General features: G+C 35.4%; 1 protein-coding gene across 8 annotated transcripts in view; it reads left to right on the top strand.

The window, feature by feature from the left end:
• CanA1 (Calcineurin A1) overlaps positions 1-11,030 on the top strand; it is a 191,280-nt gene extending 180,250 nt beyond the window's left edge. For all 8 annotated transcript variants that reach the window (XM_067760331.1, XM_067760326.1, XM_067760327.1 and 5 more), the window contains 2 exons: positions 5,505-5,602; positions 7,454-11,030. In XM_067760331.1, the coding sequence (XP_067616432.1) occupies positions 5,505-5,602; positions 7,454-7,758 (403 nt within the window). In that variant the 3' untranslated portion in view covers positions 7,759-11,030. The remainder of the gene's footprint in view (positions 1-5,504; positions 5,603-7,453) is intronic.
• The last annotated feature ends 10,123 nt before the right edge of the window (positions 11,031-21,153 follow it).

The raw sequence follows: 21,153 nt of genomic DNA, 5'->3' as shown, positions 1-21,153 counted from the left end.
TCTCATATGCGCGCGTATTTGTGAGCGACACTTCCGCAATTACAATTGCATACTTTCGGGAGCATCTCAGATAAGATATCTGCATGTGTTTGTGCATCTCTTCTCCGCTGCGTGTACGTACATATGTGTAGACATAATGATTGATTCGTTTATGTAGATACATAATAACTGATTTATGTATGTGCATACAAGGCGCTGCTTAGCATCGGCTTAGAGATGGCAGTACCCCCTAGTGTTGCTAATATTCGTAACACTGCCCTCCACTTAAGTCTGATCGTCCCGATCAGACAAATCTCCCGATCTAAACGCCGCTAGCATCTCCAAATGTACCACTCTTCTACTCCATGGTTTCCCAGTGGTTTGTATGCGGTAGATGGTATCACAGATCTTCTTCACAACTTTGTACGGGGCTTCCCAACTGCACCGAATCTTGGATGGAACACCTTTCCGCCGGTGAGGGTTGTATAGCAGTACCAAATCTCCCTCCAAGAAACCTTCCGAATTAAAGTTCTTGTCACGCCAGTGTTTGATCTTACTACTCATTACCGTGGCCCGTTCCCTCACACTCTGTTTTTTGGCCAATGAACTACTTCGTAGAGCTTGTGATTGACGGATTGGCTTCGCATAATCAGTATCGTTCCCACGTTTCACAACAGTAGTGCGCTCCGGCTTGAAACTACCCTCGCATTGTTTTTCGGAAATTCGTTGCTCCGTTTTCGCGCGTCCATTATGTTTTGTCAATGCCAGTGTTTCTCTCGCACGTACTTTTGGTTTTGCTTTATTTGGCCCATTCGATCCCTCTGACGGTAAGGCTGCTCGATTTTCTACCAATTTGCGACACAGATATCACTGGATATTAAATAGCTGGAGCTAGCTCTCGATCTCTACATCTGGCTCGCTCTTGCTCATCCCCACCAGCTTTGTTATTAAGACCACCCATGCTGTTGAAACCACTAGGATCAAGATCGCAATGACGTGCAATGTGACCGGGCTTCCGCTTTTGCGATCCTTTCAGCGCCTCTAATATCGCGTCTACCCACTCTGGCCTTTCTACTTCCACACGGCGTGCTTTGAAAACTGGCTTACACAGAAGCGGCGCTGTTTCCTGAATCAGAGCATGTGATACCGTTTCTGCCAATGTTAGTTTTGGATTCGCATATGTAGCCCGCTTCGTTTCCACATCTCGTATTCCATTTACAAAACTCTGGATTTTTACCCTCTCGGTGTACTCCACGGGTGCGTCCGCATTTGCCAAATGCGCCAACTTTTCAACATTCGAAGCAAACTCCTGCAATGTCTCATTTGCTTTTTGGTAGCGGTTTTGCAACTCAATTTGGAATATCTGTTTTCTATGCTCGCTTCCATAACGTCGTTCTACAGCAGCCATCAATGCTTCATAACTGTTCGGTTCGTACTCTGGAGTCGTCTGTAAGACTTCCGCTGCAGGCCCTTTCAATTCCACGAACAGTGCAGCAACTTTATCTTCCGCATTCCAGTTGTTCACTGCTGCGGTCTTCTCAAACTGTAGCTTGAAGACCTGGAAAGGAACAGAACCGTCAAAGGATGGTGTTTTTACCTATGGATTACTCGTTGAAACTGCTGGGCGGTTCAGTTGCAACTGCTCGATACGTCCTCTCAAAGCATCCACCTCGGCCTCGATTTTTTCCTCAAACTGTAAAATTTTTGTATCTTGCGCCTCCAACTTCGAGGAAATACGTCCTTCTTGCTCTTCCAGTTGAGCAAAGATCTGCGATGATATCTGTGCTGAAATTTGCGCCGACATTTCGGATATTCGTGCCTCTTGTGCTTCAATCTTCGCTGTTATACGGTTCTCCTGCGATTCCAGCTGAGTTTCCATCTTGGATGTAATATGTGTCGACATTTCTGACATACGCGTTTCTTGTGCTTCAATCTTCGATGTTATTTCTGACGACATTTCTGACATTTGCGACGACATTGATGTTACTGTCGATGTTTGTGCAGATATTGTAGCCAAAATCATGTTCAAGTCTGTGCTCCTATCTTTCTGCGTAACTGTCTCTTCCATTTTTTTGTTTCCTCGCCCTCAAGATGAAAGACATACTCTTCCACGTCAATTCCTTCTAATTCCATTGCCTGTCGTAGGCGTTCCTGTATTTCTAGTTTAATGCCTGTTGTATTCAATCTACGGCTCTCCAACTCCTTCTTCAGTTGCTGGATCTCCAATTCGCTTAACTTTGGCATGTCCAAGTTGTATTCGAAGTCTTCGGAATTTATTTAACAATTCCTCTTCTGACACCAATTGTAATGAATTTACTGCAATTCCCATTATTTGCAATCTTCTGCTAACGTTCGTATCGCTAAACTGTTGAATAAATAACTCCAATATTGAATAATGGAAAAATGGCCTTTATTAAACTATTTCACAATAACACTTATGCTTTGCAATTAGCTTGCTCAATAACCAAACTGACTGATAGCTTAAATGAAACTGATTCTCGCCTCTAATGTTGTCGCCTTTTTATACTGTCTGATTTCCTCGTTGCATATTTCTAGGCTTTTCTAATTCCAGAACTTACTAGTTAGTTATAAATTTCTCAGCTACAACTACAGATGTATAATTTTTATTGCTTCTCTCATACCCCATGCGCTTGTATGTGTGAGCGACACTTCACAATTATAATTACATACCTTTAGGAGCATCTGAGATAAGATATTTGCATGTGTTTGTGCATCTCTTCTCCGCTGCGTGTACGTAATGTCTGCTTTATTGTTGTTGTGACTTCATCTACTTAGCATCAGACTAGGGATGTGAGTATCACTTAGTGTCATTCATATTCGTCACAATATTTTGGCGTTGGAGGAGGGACAAGCATACGTGGCGCAGAGTCGAGTAAGGTCTTTGGAAGGATTATGTATTGGGGATTTAGATTGTAACAAATTGTCAGGATAGAGTCCTTGTAATAATGAGTCACTAAATGAACTAAATAGGAATGAGCAATTAAATAAAGACTAAAAACTTGAAAATAAAATAATTAAAAAAAACGTTTAAGTTAAGCGGTTTTATTGAAAACAATACTTACATGAAATAATAATAATACTAAAACCTAGAAAATAATTAGGTAGGTTTTGGGTACTAATCATCACACTCCTCATCAATCTAAGGCGTTGATCAGACAATTAAAAAAAAGCGTTGGACGCGTCTGAATGTTGACTTTGGGTTTGCGTATGTACCTCGCTTTGTTTCGACGTCCCATATGCCATTTATAAAGCTCTGAATCTTTACCCTTTCAGTGTATTCCACGGGTGCGTCCGCATTCGCTAAATGTGCCAACCTTTCAACATCCGACGCAAACTCTTGCAATGTTTCACCAGCCCTTTGGAAGCGGTTCAATAGCTACATTTGGTATATTCTGTTTCCTGTGTTCGCTTCCGTATCGCCTCTCTAGAGCACTCATCAATGTTTCGTAGTTGTTCCGCTCCCCCTCGGGAATAGTCTGTAGGATATCAGCAGCAGATCCTTTCAATGCCACGAATAGTGCAGCAACTTTATCTTCAGCACTCCAGTTGTTCACTGCTGCGGTCTTCTCAAACAAACACCTGGAAAGGAACAGAGCCGTCAAAAGATGGATTTTTTACCTTCGTATTGCTTGCTGAAATAACTGTGCGATTTAGTTGCAACTCCTGTATATGACCTCGCAATGTTTCAATATCGGCATCTATTTTGTTCTCAAGTTGCAAAATTTTTGTATCTTGCGCCTCCATCTTCGAAGAAATACGTCCTTCTTGCTCTTCCAGTTGTGCAGAGATCTGCGCTGATATTTGTGCCGACATTTCGGATATTCGTGCCTCTTGTGCTTCAGTCTTCGATGTTATACGGTTCTCCTGCGATTCCAGTTGAGATGACATATACGTTTTCTGTTCTTCCAGTTGAGTTTCCATCTTGGATGTAATTTGTGTCGATATTCTGACATACGCGTTTCTTGTGCTTCAATCTTAGATGTTATGCGTGTCTCTTGCGATTCCAGTTGGGATGCCATATTTGTGGATATTTGTGATGACATTTCTGTTATGCGTGTTTCCTGGGTTTCCATTTTTGCCGATATCTGTGATAACAAAGCCAACATCGCATTATTCTCGCCGCTTGCGACTAGACTCGGACTTCCGTTCTTCTCTTCAATTGTTGTTGTTGTCTCGTCCCCATCAGGATAAAAGACATACTCGTCCACATCAATTCCTTGCGACTCCATTACCTCGTAGCCGTGCTTGAAGTTCGATCTTATTGCCCATTGTATTCAATCCTCGGCTCTCCAACTCCTTCTTCAGTTGCTGGATCTTCAACTCCATCAACTTTGCCATGTCCAAGTTGTATTCGCAATCTTCGGAATTTATTCAACAATTCCTCTTCTGACACCAATTGTAACGAATTTACTGCAAATCCTCTTATTTGCAACCTTCTACTAAGTTCGAATCACTAAACTGTTGAATAAATAACTCCACTTTTCAATAATGCAAAATGGCCTTTATTAAAGTACTTCACAATAAATAACTGTACTATTGCCCGACAGATAGCGTGCTTAATCGAAAACTGATTTCAGCGCCTCTATTGTTCATGCCTTTTATACTTTTTGATTTCCTCGTTGCATCTTCTAGGCGCTTCTGTTCCAGAATCTACTAGTTGGTTATCTGCTATAATTATAACTACAGATGTACGTGTATAGCTCTCATATGCGCGTGTGTTTGTGAGCGACACTTCCACAATTATAATTGCATATCTCAGATAAGATATCTGCATGTGTTGCTTCTCTGCTGCGTGTACGTACATTTGTGTAGTCATGATGATTGAATTATTGATGTGACTTGAATCACTGCTTAGCATCGGCTTAGAGATGGTAGAATCCCTTAGTGCTGTTAATATTCGTTACATTATTATTACTTCATGTATGTATTGTTTTCAATAAAACCGTTTAACTAAAAATTTTTTTTAATTATTTTATTTTAAAAACAAAAAGTTTTACATTTTGCGTTGTCACAAAGTCAGTTTCAGAGATATAAAAAAATATTTGGTGTGGGTATAAAATGAGACCTCTTCGGAGACATCGGATATTCTGTCCTTGATCATTTTTTGCACGCAACTACTCAATTTTAAATCAGCAAATGTTTAGAATATTGGGGAGTTTTTATATCCAATTAACAGAGCTTTGTATAAAACTCGTGTTGTTATTATGTCGCTCGATTAAAATATTTTTTTGTTTCAATGAGTTTTTCCTCCATAAACAATAATTTTAAAAACCAGCATTGTCCTCAAATAAAAAATATGTTCCCAACCAGTAAGACCTCTTTTTGAAGCCAACAGCATATGTGGTTAAATTATATTATATCTATTGTCATATATTGCTGCAACTGGGTAGAACTAAGTTAAAATTGCAAAGTTTAATCAGAACGGTAACAAATACAGATCTTCAATAACTTGTGTGTATGTATTTATGTAAATGTTTAGTTTTTTCCTTTTCTTTTAAATACAGGGAGGAATCTGAATCAGTACTGCAATTGAAGGGACTAACACCGACTGGAGCGTTACCTGTAGGGGCACTTTCTGGCGGCAAAGATTCTCTACGAAATGGTAAGATATTAAGCCGTACCACAAAAGAACTACTAGAGTATTTTTTGCATTCGTAATTTTTTTCAAAAAAATAAGTAAAAACAAGTAAGGAAGGCTAAGTTCGGGTGTAACCGAACATTACATACTCAGCAAGTTTCATCGCTTTATCCTTCTTTGGTAATGAATTATCGCACTTTTTCGGTTTTTCGATATCTGAGATGAGTGACCAGGAGCTTACATACCAAATTTCATTAAGATATCTCAAAATTTACTCAAGTTATCGTGTTTACGGATGGACGGACGGACGGACGGACGGACATGGCTAAATGAATTTCTTTTTTCGACCAGATCATTTCGATAGTCTATATCTATCTCGATTAGTTTATGCCGTTACGGGGTACCGTTATGCGAACAAAATTAATATACTCTGTGAGCTCTTCTCAGTTAAATAACGCTAACGAATGCTGTGTATATACGTATGTGAAGAAACAATCTCCCACTCAGCGCAAGTTTGTTCGCACAGTTCACAGCCAACAAACACACGCACTACATTTTTTGGTAAACATGGTACTTTTGCTTAAACAATTTTGCTCATACTATTAGCAAATAATCAAGTATTTTTTAGATGCAGAACGAAGGTAAATATTTCAAAGTTTTACTGCAAGGAAGAAATATTCCAATCGATACATTCGTTTTGATTTTATATGTAGCTGTGTATACAAAAATTTTATGCTTTTTTACTACATTTTGGCAACTTTCAACGCCCCTATAATGTACACCTTCAGATTATATTTAAAATACCCATCCCGCGTAGCTAAGCTTTCAAATGTAAAAAAACGTTTTAAAATCGGAGCCTTGTGTGTGGAGTGATGGGCATAGATTGACATTTAGCGACTTTATTTTATAAGATTTTTAGATTATAGATAATAAAGAAATTTATGATTACCTCCGATTATGTATAGTTCTAGAATTGAATAAGAACTCTTATAGTTTTTATCGGTCTATTGATAAATGATTCAAGGTTCGATTCGAGCTCAAGGCCAGAACAATAATTATTTTCTAATGATAATTATTGTTATTTTTTAATTTTTCTATAATTGAAAAATTGTATTTTGTTTTTAGAATAGTAAGTAGACAATTTTTCAGACAACCTGTCATGGCTGCGCAGATAGATCCATTTCGAAGGTTGCCAAGGTTGTCTGAAAAATTTTCTACTTACTATTCCAAAAACATAATAAAATTTTTCAATTATAGAAAAATTAAAAAATAACAATAATTATTATTAGAAAAAAGTATTGTTCTGGCCTTGAGCTCGAATCGAACCTTGAATCATTTATCAATAGGCCGATAAAAACAAAAACAATTGTTAATAAACCATAAGCACTTGGGAATGTCAAACAAAGTAATTGACAATAAACAAATCCAGCATTATCAGTGATTTGCAACAGATGGCACAACGCTGAATAAATATAAAAAGTAAGTAAGAAGGAATAGAAGTAGCAATTTATCAGTCAAACAAACCACCGCTGTATAGCTAAATGGTTAGCGCAGCGTGCCTAAAGCGTACTGATGATGAAGGCTTAGCACCCTTCGAAATGGATCTATCTGCGCAGCCATGGCAGGTTGTCTGAAAAATTGTTTACTTACTATTCCAAAAGCAAAAGAACTGTTATAGTTTTTACTTAAATTTTTACAGTAAAAAAAATAAAAGTTAAGAATTTTTAGTTTCGGAGAAAATAGTCCCAATTTGAGACGAGAAACGGTACTTTTCATCGGAGATGCTTTGAAAAACTCTTAATATAGGAAATATATGACTAGCTTTGGTTTTGTTTTCAATGCAATATTTTAATGTAAGTTTTTTTCTTATTACAGCTCTTCAAACTTTGGGCACCTCGCAACAAATTACTTCGTTCGCTGAAGCCAAAGATTTGGATGCCGTCAATGAACGCATGCCTCCGCGTCGGACTTTGATATTGGCAGTTGGTGGTAGTACAAGCAGCAGTAGCACCAACACTAACAATGTCAAAGTTTCTAAGAACAATGGTACTAGCACAACTATAAGCAGCACTAGTAAAACTACCGAAAATAATGTCAGCGGTAAAAAAGTTGTGAAAAAGGTGACGGTACGCACAACCACGACTACGTCCACAAACACTTCATCTACCAGCAAATCTTAATAGAATATAGATAGTAATAAACTCCTTAAAATTTTATTTTTGTATATCCCTTCGATCAAAAGTAAAGTGTGGTTATAACCAATAATTGGCCTTAGTCAAGGAATAGTTGTGACTTGTATACCTACTTTCTTATGACCACAAAATAATCGATACTTAAGCGCCAAAATAAATTCTTTTAGTTAGATTCTACTAATAGGAATATGGGCAAAGAAACAGCTAAGGATGTAATTGTCGAATTTATATGTAAATATTCTTACTAGAGCTTATAAAATTGTATTTTATTTTGCGTTTTCTTCTGAGCCGCGCTCTAAAAATTTGCTTGAGTGCAAAAATGGGACTCTAAAACTATGAGCCTCTTAATATTAAGGTTGTCCGCTTACGGGTTAATGTGCGAAAAATCTGTTTACATTTTCGTATAGAGAATTGTATGCTCTACATAATAATCGCTATATTTGTTGATTAAGTAACTTTTGTCCTTGGTAACCTTTTGAACAGGTAGATTTATTAGGAATTGCATGTATTTCATTTTTACTAAAACGTTCAATCCTCTACAAAAATATATCAAAGATTGTTTCTACAATATCTCCTGGCATAGTTATACATATTATAACACGAGAGATCAAAGCTTCCCGTACAATAGTATGAAAAAATTTAAAATTGCTATGCCGACCATTTTAATATTAATATCAGGAGCAAATTTTTTAGAAGTCTACTTTTGCATCTATATAAAACTTTTCAATGTGGTTGCAAAAAGATACAAAAGATTTGTTTGAAACGGCTGAATATCTACATCGTTTTGAAAAAAAAACTCATTGAAAAGTTCGACGATAGCATAATAAAAGGAAAGGCAAACACTATTTCAGACACAATATTTGAACCTTTGAAACTAGTTTCCAAAAACTACTGCCATTACGCAGGAACAACATAAAAATACACAACGATATATAAACACCCAAAACAGATCAAACTGATAAAAAAACTCCTATCTGCCTCAACTAACCCCACAAACTGATCGGCGAAAAAGTCACACTTTCTGAATGTACACTAAAGCTTAATACAAAGTATGAAGTAAAAGAAGTTGGAAATGTGCCCCTGAGTTTGACTGATTTGAAAAATAGATTTTCGGTACCCTGTTATGCAGCTAATGTTTTATATATGTATGTATGTACCTTATTTTCCATTTTTACTTTTGCATTTATCTTTTTTTTATTTTCGTTCAAAATCATTTCGTTCACAAAAAAACTGATGAAAATAGCTCAGGAAAATATTTGCGTGCTCATTTACTAAATTTTTTTCATAAACAAATTTATTTCTTGTCTGAATTTGTGCACAAATTTTTCAAAATTGGTTAGTTTGATTAGTGGGTGACCTCTTAATGTTATTTGGGTGTGCTCGGCAATTAAATACGTTTACCTAATGATCGCAGTATTTGGTTTCAATGCGAACATATTGAAATGTTGGTAGATTTTTGGGCTTTGGTGGTAGAAGTGGTAGAAAATGAAAATGGGTCAAAAAGTTGGTAGATCTACCAATAAAGTGCTAAAATCCGTGCATTGCATATGGCACGGTTTATTGTAAAACTTCGTTAAAAACGTAGTCAGATAAGTTAATAACTATTTCTGATGAGTTGTGTCCTGAGTGATTACCATTACAGCAATGTATCACTCATTCAAATCAATGTTCGCATAAGAACAAAATACAAATTTCGCTGTTTTTACAGTATATCCACGAATTAAGTATTCGAACACGGTGGGCACATTTTCAGTTTTTTTTTAGTAATACACCCTATTGCACACTAATCACATACGCATACTTAATCCCCTGTTTTCGCCATACTCCTACTCTACGACCTATAAATACAAGACCAACGTTATTAACGGAGCATAACTAAAAATTAAGCTGAAGATGGCACAACAACGAAATCGATTTGTCTCCAAAACCAAATTTGACAAGGGATGACGGAAAATCATTCTAATATATGTATGTACGTCAATTATTCAACTATCGAACAATCAAAAAAACATAGGAAACAAGAAAAATTAGAGATGTGCCAACATAAAAAGCATAGTCCCGAGCAAAAGTTACGCTTACACCTTTTTCGTATAAAGATGGTATGTACATTGAATTCGAGACCACAGATTTCGTTTTTTAATATGCATTCGTTTTACTTAAAGCAAACTCGATCGATCTTACTTTGTTCCCTCAGAAAACTGTCAAAAAAAGTGAAAATATTTCTGATGACGATACTTCAGTGCCTGAAATTAAAATAAAAAATTTAAAAAATATGTTTCCAACTTCTTTTGAAATAAAAATCACTAATCCTATAATCAATAGGACAAACTAAATGCACATATGCTAAATAAATTCTTTAACATTTTCTGTCTATAGTAAAATCCGAGGGACAGAAAAGTTTTAGATTTGGTAGATTTGTCATATACATAGGTGTGTTCGTGGTATGCGGATTCGGGCTTCCTGTTATCGTATGAATACCGCTGCTTGGTTTGGTTACATTACTTTAACCGTTATGAATGAACAAGAGGCTTATCAAAACTTTCCATAGCAATATGGAAGAAATTATTTTCTCTACTGCTGATATTAAACAGCGTTTGATAAGGTTAATAATTAATACTAGGCGCGATATACCTTCGAAGGGATTTTCTCTACAAATTGGAAAAACGAGACCTACAAAGCAAATGAATTTTTGCTAAGAAGCTTTTCATAACAGAAATACACTCCTATGGAATGCCAAACCATTGCCGAGAGGCGACCCTATTTAGAAAAAGCTTGTATAAAATATTTTGGTGTTCCTTGCTTCGGAACATGACTTCAGAAACTGTGGTAGACAAGCACGCTACCATCACACCATGGTGGTCGCCCATAATGGTAATTAGGAAAAATTCCCTCACATAAATTCCCAACTAACATTTGAATGATTATTTTCTTGTACTGATATGGAATGCTGGAATGCCGCTTCGAAAACAAGTACGATAACATCTCACGCTGAAATGACTTAAGTGTCGTCATTAATAGAAATTTTAGAAGAAATTGGTATATCTTGTGACAGGGCTATATTATTTTGGCAGTTAAAATATCTTTTTGCTATACTCATTTACTCGACTCAAGACGTTTTTATGCTTAAGCATTAAATTGTTCACTTTAAGTACTAAAATAATTTATTTCATGTAAAGCATTGGCCATAATTATCTTTTTGTTGTCTGTTATCATGATTTGCTAAGAATAAAAAGTGTATATTGATTTTTGAAGTTTAAAAATGTGTGTTTATATTTATTTATATTTATTTATAAAGTATTTCCAAGTTATTGAAGTTCTTATACTCTAATATCTGATAATTTAGCCCGGTATCCTTCACTTTAATGGGTCTATGATTGTATTATTCTACACTTCCAAAAACAGTACTTTAGCATGCATGCGTTCCTAGCGCCGTTTTCGCCATCTCCAATTAACGCCAACTGGCACTATGTCGGATAAATCACCAACGATTTCTGTCAAAGTAAGTGCACTTACCACACATTTGACCGTTATACAACTCGAACCAAAACATGATCTCGGGAGCATTTAATCAAGAACAGAAAAATGTTACTAAACTCTGCGAAAGCTCATTAAATGAGTACGAAGCACGAAGAGTACTTCACGAAATATCCCCTCAACCACGTAAGAGAAATTTTTGTTAGCACGTTAGATAACTAGTGTAATCTAAAGAAGTAGTAATCGAGTCGAGAATGATAGAGAAGCAGTGCAAATTCAATTCACATAACGATCCCATTAGAGAAATACATAAGGGACCTGTTGGAGAATTATCATTTTTTAAAATTTGATAACCAAAGCCCATTTTGTTTGATAAGACTATGTTTCTCCACTGTTTCTCGAGTCGTGTTGCTACATTAGCGATTAAAGAACGGGAGTATTTACCTAATCTAACTTCATTCTATATAAAGGTTTGGTTAGGTTGAACTAGCTGGTCAATAAAGACCTCATAGACTGGATATAGTGTGAAGGGAATTTGTTTGACGACCAACACCAATCAGGTGCCAGCACATATGTACATATGTTGTAGAATATTTGTTTAGAATTTTTGCAGCCACGCAACTCTGTTCACGCCTTATAATAAATAAGTTTTAGATAGTGTGTTGTTAGAATTGTAGTCAAACATTGAATTCTCTTCTTTATTAAAAAGGTGTTTCCTTTATACAGAACTTCTATAAACTAAAATACATACATACACTAATCTTACAAACTAAGTGTATTACATACATATACTTTCAGTTCCCTGGGAACTGCATTCTAAGCATAAATAAAACAAGTAAGGATGGGACTGTCATCGGCTGTGCCGAAGACTTCATACCAGGGATGCACCTTAACGTTAAGCTAATCGTTTATCAAAAAATTTCCACCGTTTCCGTTGAAACACTTCGAAATATTATCGATAAAGAAATTATCAAGATAAATTGTATCTCGTTTTTAACCGAAATGAAAAGATTTCGTTAACGTTAAAAACGTTAACAAAAACGTGATACTTTATGTTTGAATTGTGCTGGCAATGCCATAGCCATGGTGAAGCCGTAAGGTGGTAACAGCGAGCGGACATACACACAAACTCCATGTAATTTGTTTGTGTAATTCGTTGGTGGTAATGTCAATAATACTCTGAGAAATGTTCGTACTGTCAAAATTCATGAGAAAACTTGCAATCAGCTTGGCTAATGCTTTCACCTTTAATGACTCCGCCATCAAGCAGCTTTGCCAGCATAGTTTGAAATTAATAATCAACATAAACGATTTGATTTCGTTTAGATATGGCAGGAAACAAAACAAAATCATTTCGTTAATTTGACGTTCTTAACGTTAATAAACCAAACGAAATGACTTTGTTTCGTTTATTAACGTTAATTATCGTAACGAAATGATATCGGTTCGTTGGTTAAGCATGCCTGCTTCATACCTTTCATGAATGGGGCTGAACAATAATCTTATCACATTCGTAATCTCCAAATAACACTGGATCACAATTTCCATTTTTTCCTGCACCAGAGACGCCACTATAATATTCCTGTGTAAAATCACCCCCTGATTCCGAAAATCAAGATTATTTTTAATTCTATGGTAACGTTTTGGAGATATTTATGAATAACGGCTTTTTCCAAAGAAAAAAAAAAACAAAAAACGGTTTGAAGCTTTTAAAAGGCAATAAAATTTGCTATAAACTGTGCATAGAATACATTTTGCTAGGCCCTGCAGATTCAAAGATAACGAACAATCATTACGAATTGTTTCATTTTTTTTTGTAAAAATAAAAAAAAAATTTGTATTTTGCGAGGAAGGATCTCGAAAATTTTTTATTTTTTTGCAGATTTTTTTTCTCTCTAAGCTCTGTTTTATTACAAAAAAAAAAATAAGCTTTCAATCAACAAAATCGATGTACTAATACAAAAGTTATAAACATTCAAGTAAATATATCCATTTAATACTTAAGTACCCTACTGGTACATATGTGTTAGTATTCGTATATCAGTTAGTTACAGGTAGATTTTCGAAGGGTTATTAGATATAAAAAATTGTTATTGTCGTTTTCTCAAACCCAGGTATATTTCACGCAAGAGCATATTTTTAAGGCAGGTAGTATTTTCTTTGTAGAACTAGGGAACCTTTTTGTCTAGGTAGGCTTGACTTTTTACTTGATCTAAGTATAAATAATAGTACATGCGCCTTGTTCCTTCAAACTATCTGCAAGGCTCGCCGGATACTGTTCAGTTTATAATTGCAGTTTATAACCCGTCATTTACTTAAAAATGTAATATGAATAAAAGGGCTGAGACTTGGAAGCTTGCATACGCCTTTTTTTGCTTGCCTACGCCTGTATTTATGTTAATGGTATTAAGAGTATTGATAAGGTGCATTTGCGCGTCTTGAGATGTTCAATACCAAAATCTAGTACTTCGAGAACATCCCGCTTCTTATGTCTTGCTCGAGTTTCGTCCTCAGTTCGAAGTTGAACATCATGAAATTCTCCACAAGTCCAGCCTAAAGTACTTTTTCGTGGTCTCAACCAGTTCTAAATTAACGCTCGAGTAGTTGCTGAAACTTTGCATCGACCTAGATTAGATAATAATGACGCTAAGTCATTCAAATATTTTATTTGGACTAACATTTGAGTCGCCAGCAACATCGATTAAAATTTTTAAGAAATGACTCCACCCTTTTTAGACAAAATTTTTCACTACGTATCGTAAAAAAAAATTGGTGACGATGACCTGAATGCCATATTATTGAAAATAATAATTGAAATATATATCAACCGATGCTGGCTGAAGTTGTGCTAGATTTTTAGAATAAATTTAAATTTAATTGTGATGTTAAAGCAAAACTTCGGAGCTTTTTGAACATTTAAAAAATTATTTTTTTTGAATATGTATTGTGATTTGCGCTTCAATTTAAAAAAAAATTGAGCTGCACTGCTATTAAGGAATGAGAACTTATCTTGACTATGAAGCAAAGAATGGTTCTATTTTGTATAGCAGCTACTACGTTTTTTTTTTATCTAATGAGTAAAACCCTCCTTATTTTCCGTTGAAAAAAGGAGTAAGTAGCAGCACCTCGATAGGTGAGCACAGCTGGGATAGAACAGCTGATACATATCTTACTTGAAAACCTTTTCATTGATTCTAGATTGGCATCTCTCGTACTTATCATTTATAAATTCTGTACTATTTAATTCATATAGAACGCCATAATGAAATGACTATTCAGGTGTTCTCATCCCGTTGACGTTTTCCCTTATTCTGACAAGTTCGGCATGCAATTTCAAGGGTTGTCTATCGTACATAACTGTCTTTGAATTCTACTACGATCGGAGTAGATTACTATACGCTTAGAAATATAATAGCTATATAAGTTGCTACCAGAATTTTTTAGACATAAAGATTAACGTAATTTTTTATTCCCCAAAATATTTTAGATAAAATATTTTAAAAATGAAGCAATCGAAACATTACTTTTGTAGTACAAGTAAATACTGACAAATAGGGCTGCCGAAAAAGTGAGGTTATGTTGTTTGCATCACCTTTATTATTGCATTAGGTATGTGGCAAGCGATATAATTGTTTTACAAATAACACTGTGTTACAAAATAAAAAATGTTGTACATACTTTTTGCGAGACATACATCAAGTTGTAGGTCTAGTCGAGTATACAAAAATTTAATACCCAGAATTTCCAATAATATCTCATCGGATACGGCGAAATATCTGTTTAAAACAATATAAAAATGGGTAATGTATCTTAGAAATATCAAAATAATTTTACAAAATATATTGAAAATGTTTGCACCGCCCTTTGATTTTCAGTAACGCTTTTCTTGATAATTTACCACTTTATACTAAGAAACCGGAAGGATGTTTCGTCACGGGTGAGACAGTCGTACACAATATTTCATTTTTGACGAAGTATTCTGATAAAACCATCTGGCTATTTTTGGTTCTAAAGTATAGGTTGGTATACTTAACATTCAACCATTACGTTGTTATGTAAAAAAAGTCCCATTATTTTTGTATATATGCAAATTATAATAATTTTTATAGCTGTCACGGGTGGGACAAAAAATAGACGCAATCCATAAGAGAAGTGAAATATTACAAAATCTCTGCGAATATATGAAAATATATATAAATATAAAAAAATATCTATATATCCAAAATATAAATGCCAAGGGTGGGACAACATTCCTCACGGGTAGGACATGTTCGAATTAAAAGCATTTAATAAACTTGTTAATAGAAAAGAAAGTATTTCAAAAGGTCAAAATATGGTTTACATCATGGTATCAGTTCATGAGCTAAATAAATTTGAGTTATGGAATATTCTAAAAAACGTTTACTTTCTAAGGCTTTGACTTAGATTCAAGGGCAATGTAATAACCAACTTCATGGATGTCGTAATCTGATTAAAATTTCTACTGGACCTAATTTGTTGATATCTCTGTGAGGATTATGTGGCGTATTAGCGACGTCTACTTATTTCTAGCAAGTTTTTCTGCATACTTGTGATGGTAGGGACATAACTCATTATTGAATAATTTCTAAACAACTTCAAAAAAGTCAAAACTGAACTTTGGATCTTTTTCAGTTTTCAACATTGTATAACAAATATGATATAAAAGAACGGCTTGCAAAATTAAGCATAACAATTTTTTAATTTTTTTTTTGTCCCGTATAGTGCAGCTAATACTGTTCGATACATGTAATAATAAGAATATAGGGCTTTTATAAATTGTTATTTAAATGAGCTTCAATAAATAAAAATTAGTTACTTTGTTATTTATGTTATTAATCTTTCGAGTGGTAAATCACAAATTGTTTGACAGCTTTTCCAAAAGAAGCAATCTCACCTAATTGAAATTGCTTGGTCATCACTTAACTTTAAGAGTAAAAAAAATGTATTGAAAATTAACTTTAAGATTAAACGTAATATTTTAAGGTCGATTGAAAGTTTTTATAACATTTGTATCCACACTATCTCCAGTTTTATAAGAAAAATTATTTACGCACCGAGGTTCACTTTCTCATGGAACCTCCCCGTAGTCAAGTTTGTGTTCAAAATTCTACGTTTGCAGCAATCAATTGAAATTTCACTCGTTTTCAACTGTGTAATATTTGTATGATAATATTACTATCCTATAAACGACATTCGTCCAATTGTAGTATTCTCCATAAACGATATCCAGCTACTTTATGGCGAGCTAAAGCAGCTATTCGGACGCCCCGAAAACGTAACTCATATTTTAGGTGGCATAATATTTGCCTAGAATTAAGCGAATCGATTTATGATTGCAATTGTTGCAGAAATGAGAAATAAAGGAATATTAAGGGATTTAAATTGCATAACTTTTATTTCACAATTCGAATTCAACCGTTCGGACGTATTTTTCGATAGTTGTGATTATATTGATTGTAGCTATAAGGACACTCCCCGGAAGGTTTTTTGGTTATTGTAGCGATAAAGAAACTCCCCGAAGGTTTTGGGGAGTGTTTTCGATGTTGATGGTCCTCTGCTAGTTAGAGGTCCGGTACGTACTTGTCCCCAGCACCATTAAGGTACAAGCCCGACCATCTCGGGAACGATTTAGGTACTGAGAGTGAATGGGTTGTTGCTAGTTATTTTTTCTATGTTATGTTCAACTCAGTAAAATACTGAATTCTCCTTAACTGACAATATAATGATGATTTTACACCTTTATTTCATTATTAATTTATTTGATAAACTATGTATTTAAATAAAAATATACATAACATCTTATATGATGCCCACACAGCAGCTGTAGCTCGTGATTCGATCTCTCCTCATTCGTGTTAAGTCTTACATTGGGGAAAGGTTGAATACTTACGTAAGCAGTTAAATTTGAACTCAGATAGAAGCGGCAGAAAAAGAACTATTATGATATAATAAAAAATTGCATTCCATCAAAAATGTTCTTTTACATAAAATTATTCGATCCTATCATGGAACATTCATTTTTGTAATCTTAGCTAAATAGTATTAACTATAGTAGTTGAGCGTGGCAAACACTTTGTTCTAATTTAATGATCTTTATCGCCAAGAGTAAGTTGTGAAAGATATCTGACACAGCACGAACGTTAATCGAATATTTCCCTTATAGATAAACGTTTTGGTAAAAATATGATTTATTTATTTATTTATTTAACCCAGATATGCCCAGATATATGCCTATACATATATAGTCCACCTACTCAGTTGTTTACATAAAGAGTAGCGGACTGTCGAGAACCGCTAATTTACTCATTTGATTAGTTTTTGTCCCTAACTTGCTGGCGACAGTTCGTTTTGGTTAGTTTTCTCTTCCATTTCTACGAAATTAATTTACAAGTTTGTGCTTTTTTCAAAATGTCGGAATTTCTCGCTACCTTTGCACGGTAAGTAAAAATTAGCTAATTCAAATATAAAGAAGTAAGGAGGCTAAGTTCGGGTGTAATCGAACATTACATACTCAGTTGAGAGCTATGGAGACAAAATAAGGGAAAATCACCATGTAGAAAAATGAACCTCGGGTAACCCTGCGTATCAAATGGCAGGTATTAAAGAGTATTTTAAGAGGGAGTGGGCCATAGTTCTATAGGTGGACACCTTTTCGAGATATCGCCATAAAGGTGGACCAGGGCTGACTCTAGAATTTGTTTGTACGATATGGGTATCAAATGAAAGGTGTTAATGAGTATTTTAAAACGGAGTGGGCCTCTCTTAGTTCTATAGGTGGACGCCTTTTCGGTATATCGTTATAAAGGTGGACCAGGGGTGACTCTAGAATGCGTTTGTACAATAAGGGTATCAAACGAAAGGTGTTAATGAGTGTTTTAAAAGGGAGTGGGCCTTAGCTCTATGGGTTGACGCCTTTTCGAGATATTGCCATAAAGGTGGACCAGGGGTGACTCTAGAATTTGTTTGTACGTTATGGGTATCAAATGAAAGGTGTTAATGAGTATTTTAAAAGGGAGTAGGCCTTAGTTCTATAGGTAGACGCCTTTTCGGGATATCGTTATAAAGGTGGACCAGGGGTGACTCTAGAATTAGTTTGTACGATATGGGTACCAAATAAAAGGTGTTAATGAGTATTTTAAAAGGAAGTGGGCCTTAGTTCTATGGGTGGACGCCTTTTTGAGATATTGCCATAAAGGTGGACCAGGGGTGACTCTAGAATTAATTTGTACGATATGGGTATCAAATGAAAGGTGTTAATGAGTATTTTAAAAGTGGGTGGGCCTTAGTTCTATGGGTGGATGCCTTTTCGAGATATCGCCATAAAGGTGGACCAGGGACGACTCTAGAATGCGTTTGTACAATATGGGTATCAAACGAAAAGTGTTAATGAGTATTTTAAAAGGGAGTGGGCCTTAGTTCTATAGGTGGACGCCTTTTCGAGATATCGCCATAAAGGTGGACCAGGGGTGACTCTAGAATTAATTTGTACGATATGGTTATCAAATGAAAGGTGTTAATGAGTATTTTAAAAGTGGGTGGGCCTTAGTTCTATGGGTGGACGCCTTTTCGAGATATCGCCATAAAGGTGGACAAGGGATGACTCTAGAATTTGTTTGTACGATATGGGTATCAAATGAAAGGTGTTAATGAGTATTTTAAAAGGGAGTGGGCCTTAGTTCTATAGGTGGACGCCTTTTCGAGATATCGCCATAAAGGTGGACCAGGGGTGACTTTAGATTTTTTTTACGATATGGGTATCAAATGAAAGGTGTTAACGAGTATTTTAAAAGGGAGTGGGCCTTAATTCTATATGACGCCTTTTCGGGATATCGTTATAAAGGTGGACCAGGGATGACTCTAGAATGCGTTTATACATTATGGGTATCAAACGAAAGGTGATAATGAGTATTTTAAAAGGGAGTGGGCCTTAGTTCTATAGGTGGACGCTTTTTCGATATATCGCCATAAAGGTGGACCAGGGGTGACTCTATAATGTGTTTGTACAATATGGGTGTCAAATTAAAGGTAGTAATAAGAATTTTAAAAGGGAGTGGTAGTAGTTGTATATGTGAAGGCGTTTTCGAGATATCGACCAAAATGTGGACCAGGGTGACCCAGGACATCATCTGTCGGGTACCGCTAATTTATTTATATATGTAATACCACGAACAGTAATCCTGCCATGATTCCAAGGGCTTTTGATTTCGCCCTGCAGAACTTTTTCATTTTCTTTTACTTAATATGGTAGGTGTCACACCTATTTTACAAAGTTTTTTTCTAAAGTTATATTTTGCGTCAATAAACCAATCCAATTACCATGTTTCAACCCTTTTTTCGTATTTGGTATAGAATTATGGCACTTTTTTCATTTTTCGTCTTTTTCGATATCGAAAAAGTGGGCGTGGTCATAGTGAGATTTCGGCCATTTTTTATACCAATAGAAAGTGAGTTCAGGTAATTATGTGAACTGAGTTTAGTAAAGATATATCGATTTTTGCTCAAGTTATCGTGTTAATGGCCGAGCGGAAGGACAGACGGTCGACTGTGTATAAAAACTGGGCGTGGCTTCAACCGATTTCGCTCTTTTTCACAGAAAACAGTTATCATCCTAGAATCTAAGCTGTTACCAAATTTCACAAGGATTGGTAAATTTTTGTTCGACTTATGGCATTAAATGTATCCTAGACAAATCAAATGAAAAAGGGCGGAGCCACGCCCATTTTGAAATTTTCTTTTATTTTTGTATTTTGTTGCACCATATCATTACTGGGGTTGAATGTTGACATAATTTACTTATATACTGTAAAGATATTAAATTTTTTGTAAAAATTTCACTTTAAAAAAAAAATTTTTTAAAAGTGGGGGTGGTCGTTCTCCGATTTTGCAACTTTTTTTAAGCATACATATAGTAATAGGAGTAACGTTCCTGCCAAATTTCATCATGATATCTTCAACGACTGCCAAATTACAGCTTGGAAAACTTCTAAATTACCTTCTTTGAAAGTGGGCGGTGCCACGCCCATTGTCCAAAATTTTACTTATTTTCTATTCTGCGTCATAAGTTCAACACACCTACCAAGTTTCATCGCTCTATCCCTCTTTGGTAATGAATTATCGCAATTTTTCGATTTTTCGAAATTTTCGATATCGAAAAAGTGGGCGTGGTTATAGTCCGATATCGTTCATTTTAAATAGCGATCTGAGATGAGCGCCCAGGAATCTACATACCAAATTTCGTCAATATATCTCAAAATTTACTCAAGTTATCGTGTTAACGGACAGACGGACGGACGGACGGACATGGCTTAATCAAATTTTTTTCGATACTGATGATTTTGATATATGGAAGTCTATATCTATCTCGATTCCTTTATACCTGTACAACCAACCGTTATCCAATCAAAGTTAATATACTCTGTGAGCTCTGCTCAACTGAGTATAAAAATCAATGTTTTTTGTCGAAGTTCGTATATTTGAAATATTCGTCCACTGTTATGTACATAGAAAACTTTTGTTGGTGTTATAGTGAAGTTGTCGTATTAGCGAAAATTTGGTGTCCTACATGTAGGACATTGGGAACATATTATACTACATATACATTTTTTAGGGGATTTTCTCTACTTGAAGCTTTGGCCATCTTGGAGGATGATAGTACGGATTTTGATACCATAGCACTATTGCCACCAACAAATGCAAAAGCAGACGTTACCGACGAGGATTCCGCGGAGGAAAATAATGTTGATATAAATAATTTACCAGCTTCGCAAATGAACAGCGGCGTTGAAGTATTTTCTAAATACAATGTGCATGATGAGTGGGATTCTGATGATGACATACCATTGTCAAAAGTAAAACAGTTTCCCCGAAGAAACATAATCTTAAAAAAAC

Source organism: Eurosta solidaginis, chromosome 1, assembly GCF_040869045.1.
Source record: "Eurosta solidaginis isolate ZX-2024a chromosome 1, ASM4086904v1, whole genome shotgun sequence".
Lineage (NCBI taxonomy): Eukaryota > Metazoa > Arthropoda > Insecta > Diptera > Tephritidae > Eurosta > Eurosta solidaginis.
The sequence above is the reverse complement of the archived record's forward strand: the minus strand, read 5'-3'. Positions and strand labels throughout refer to the sequence as shown.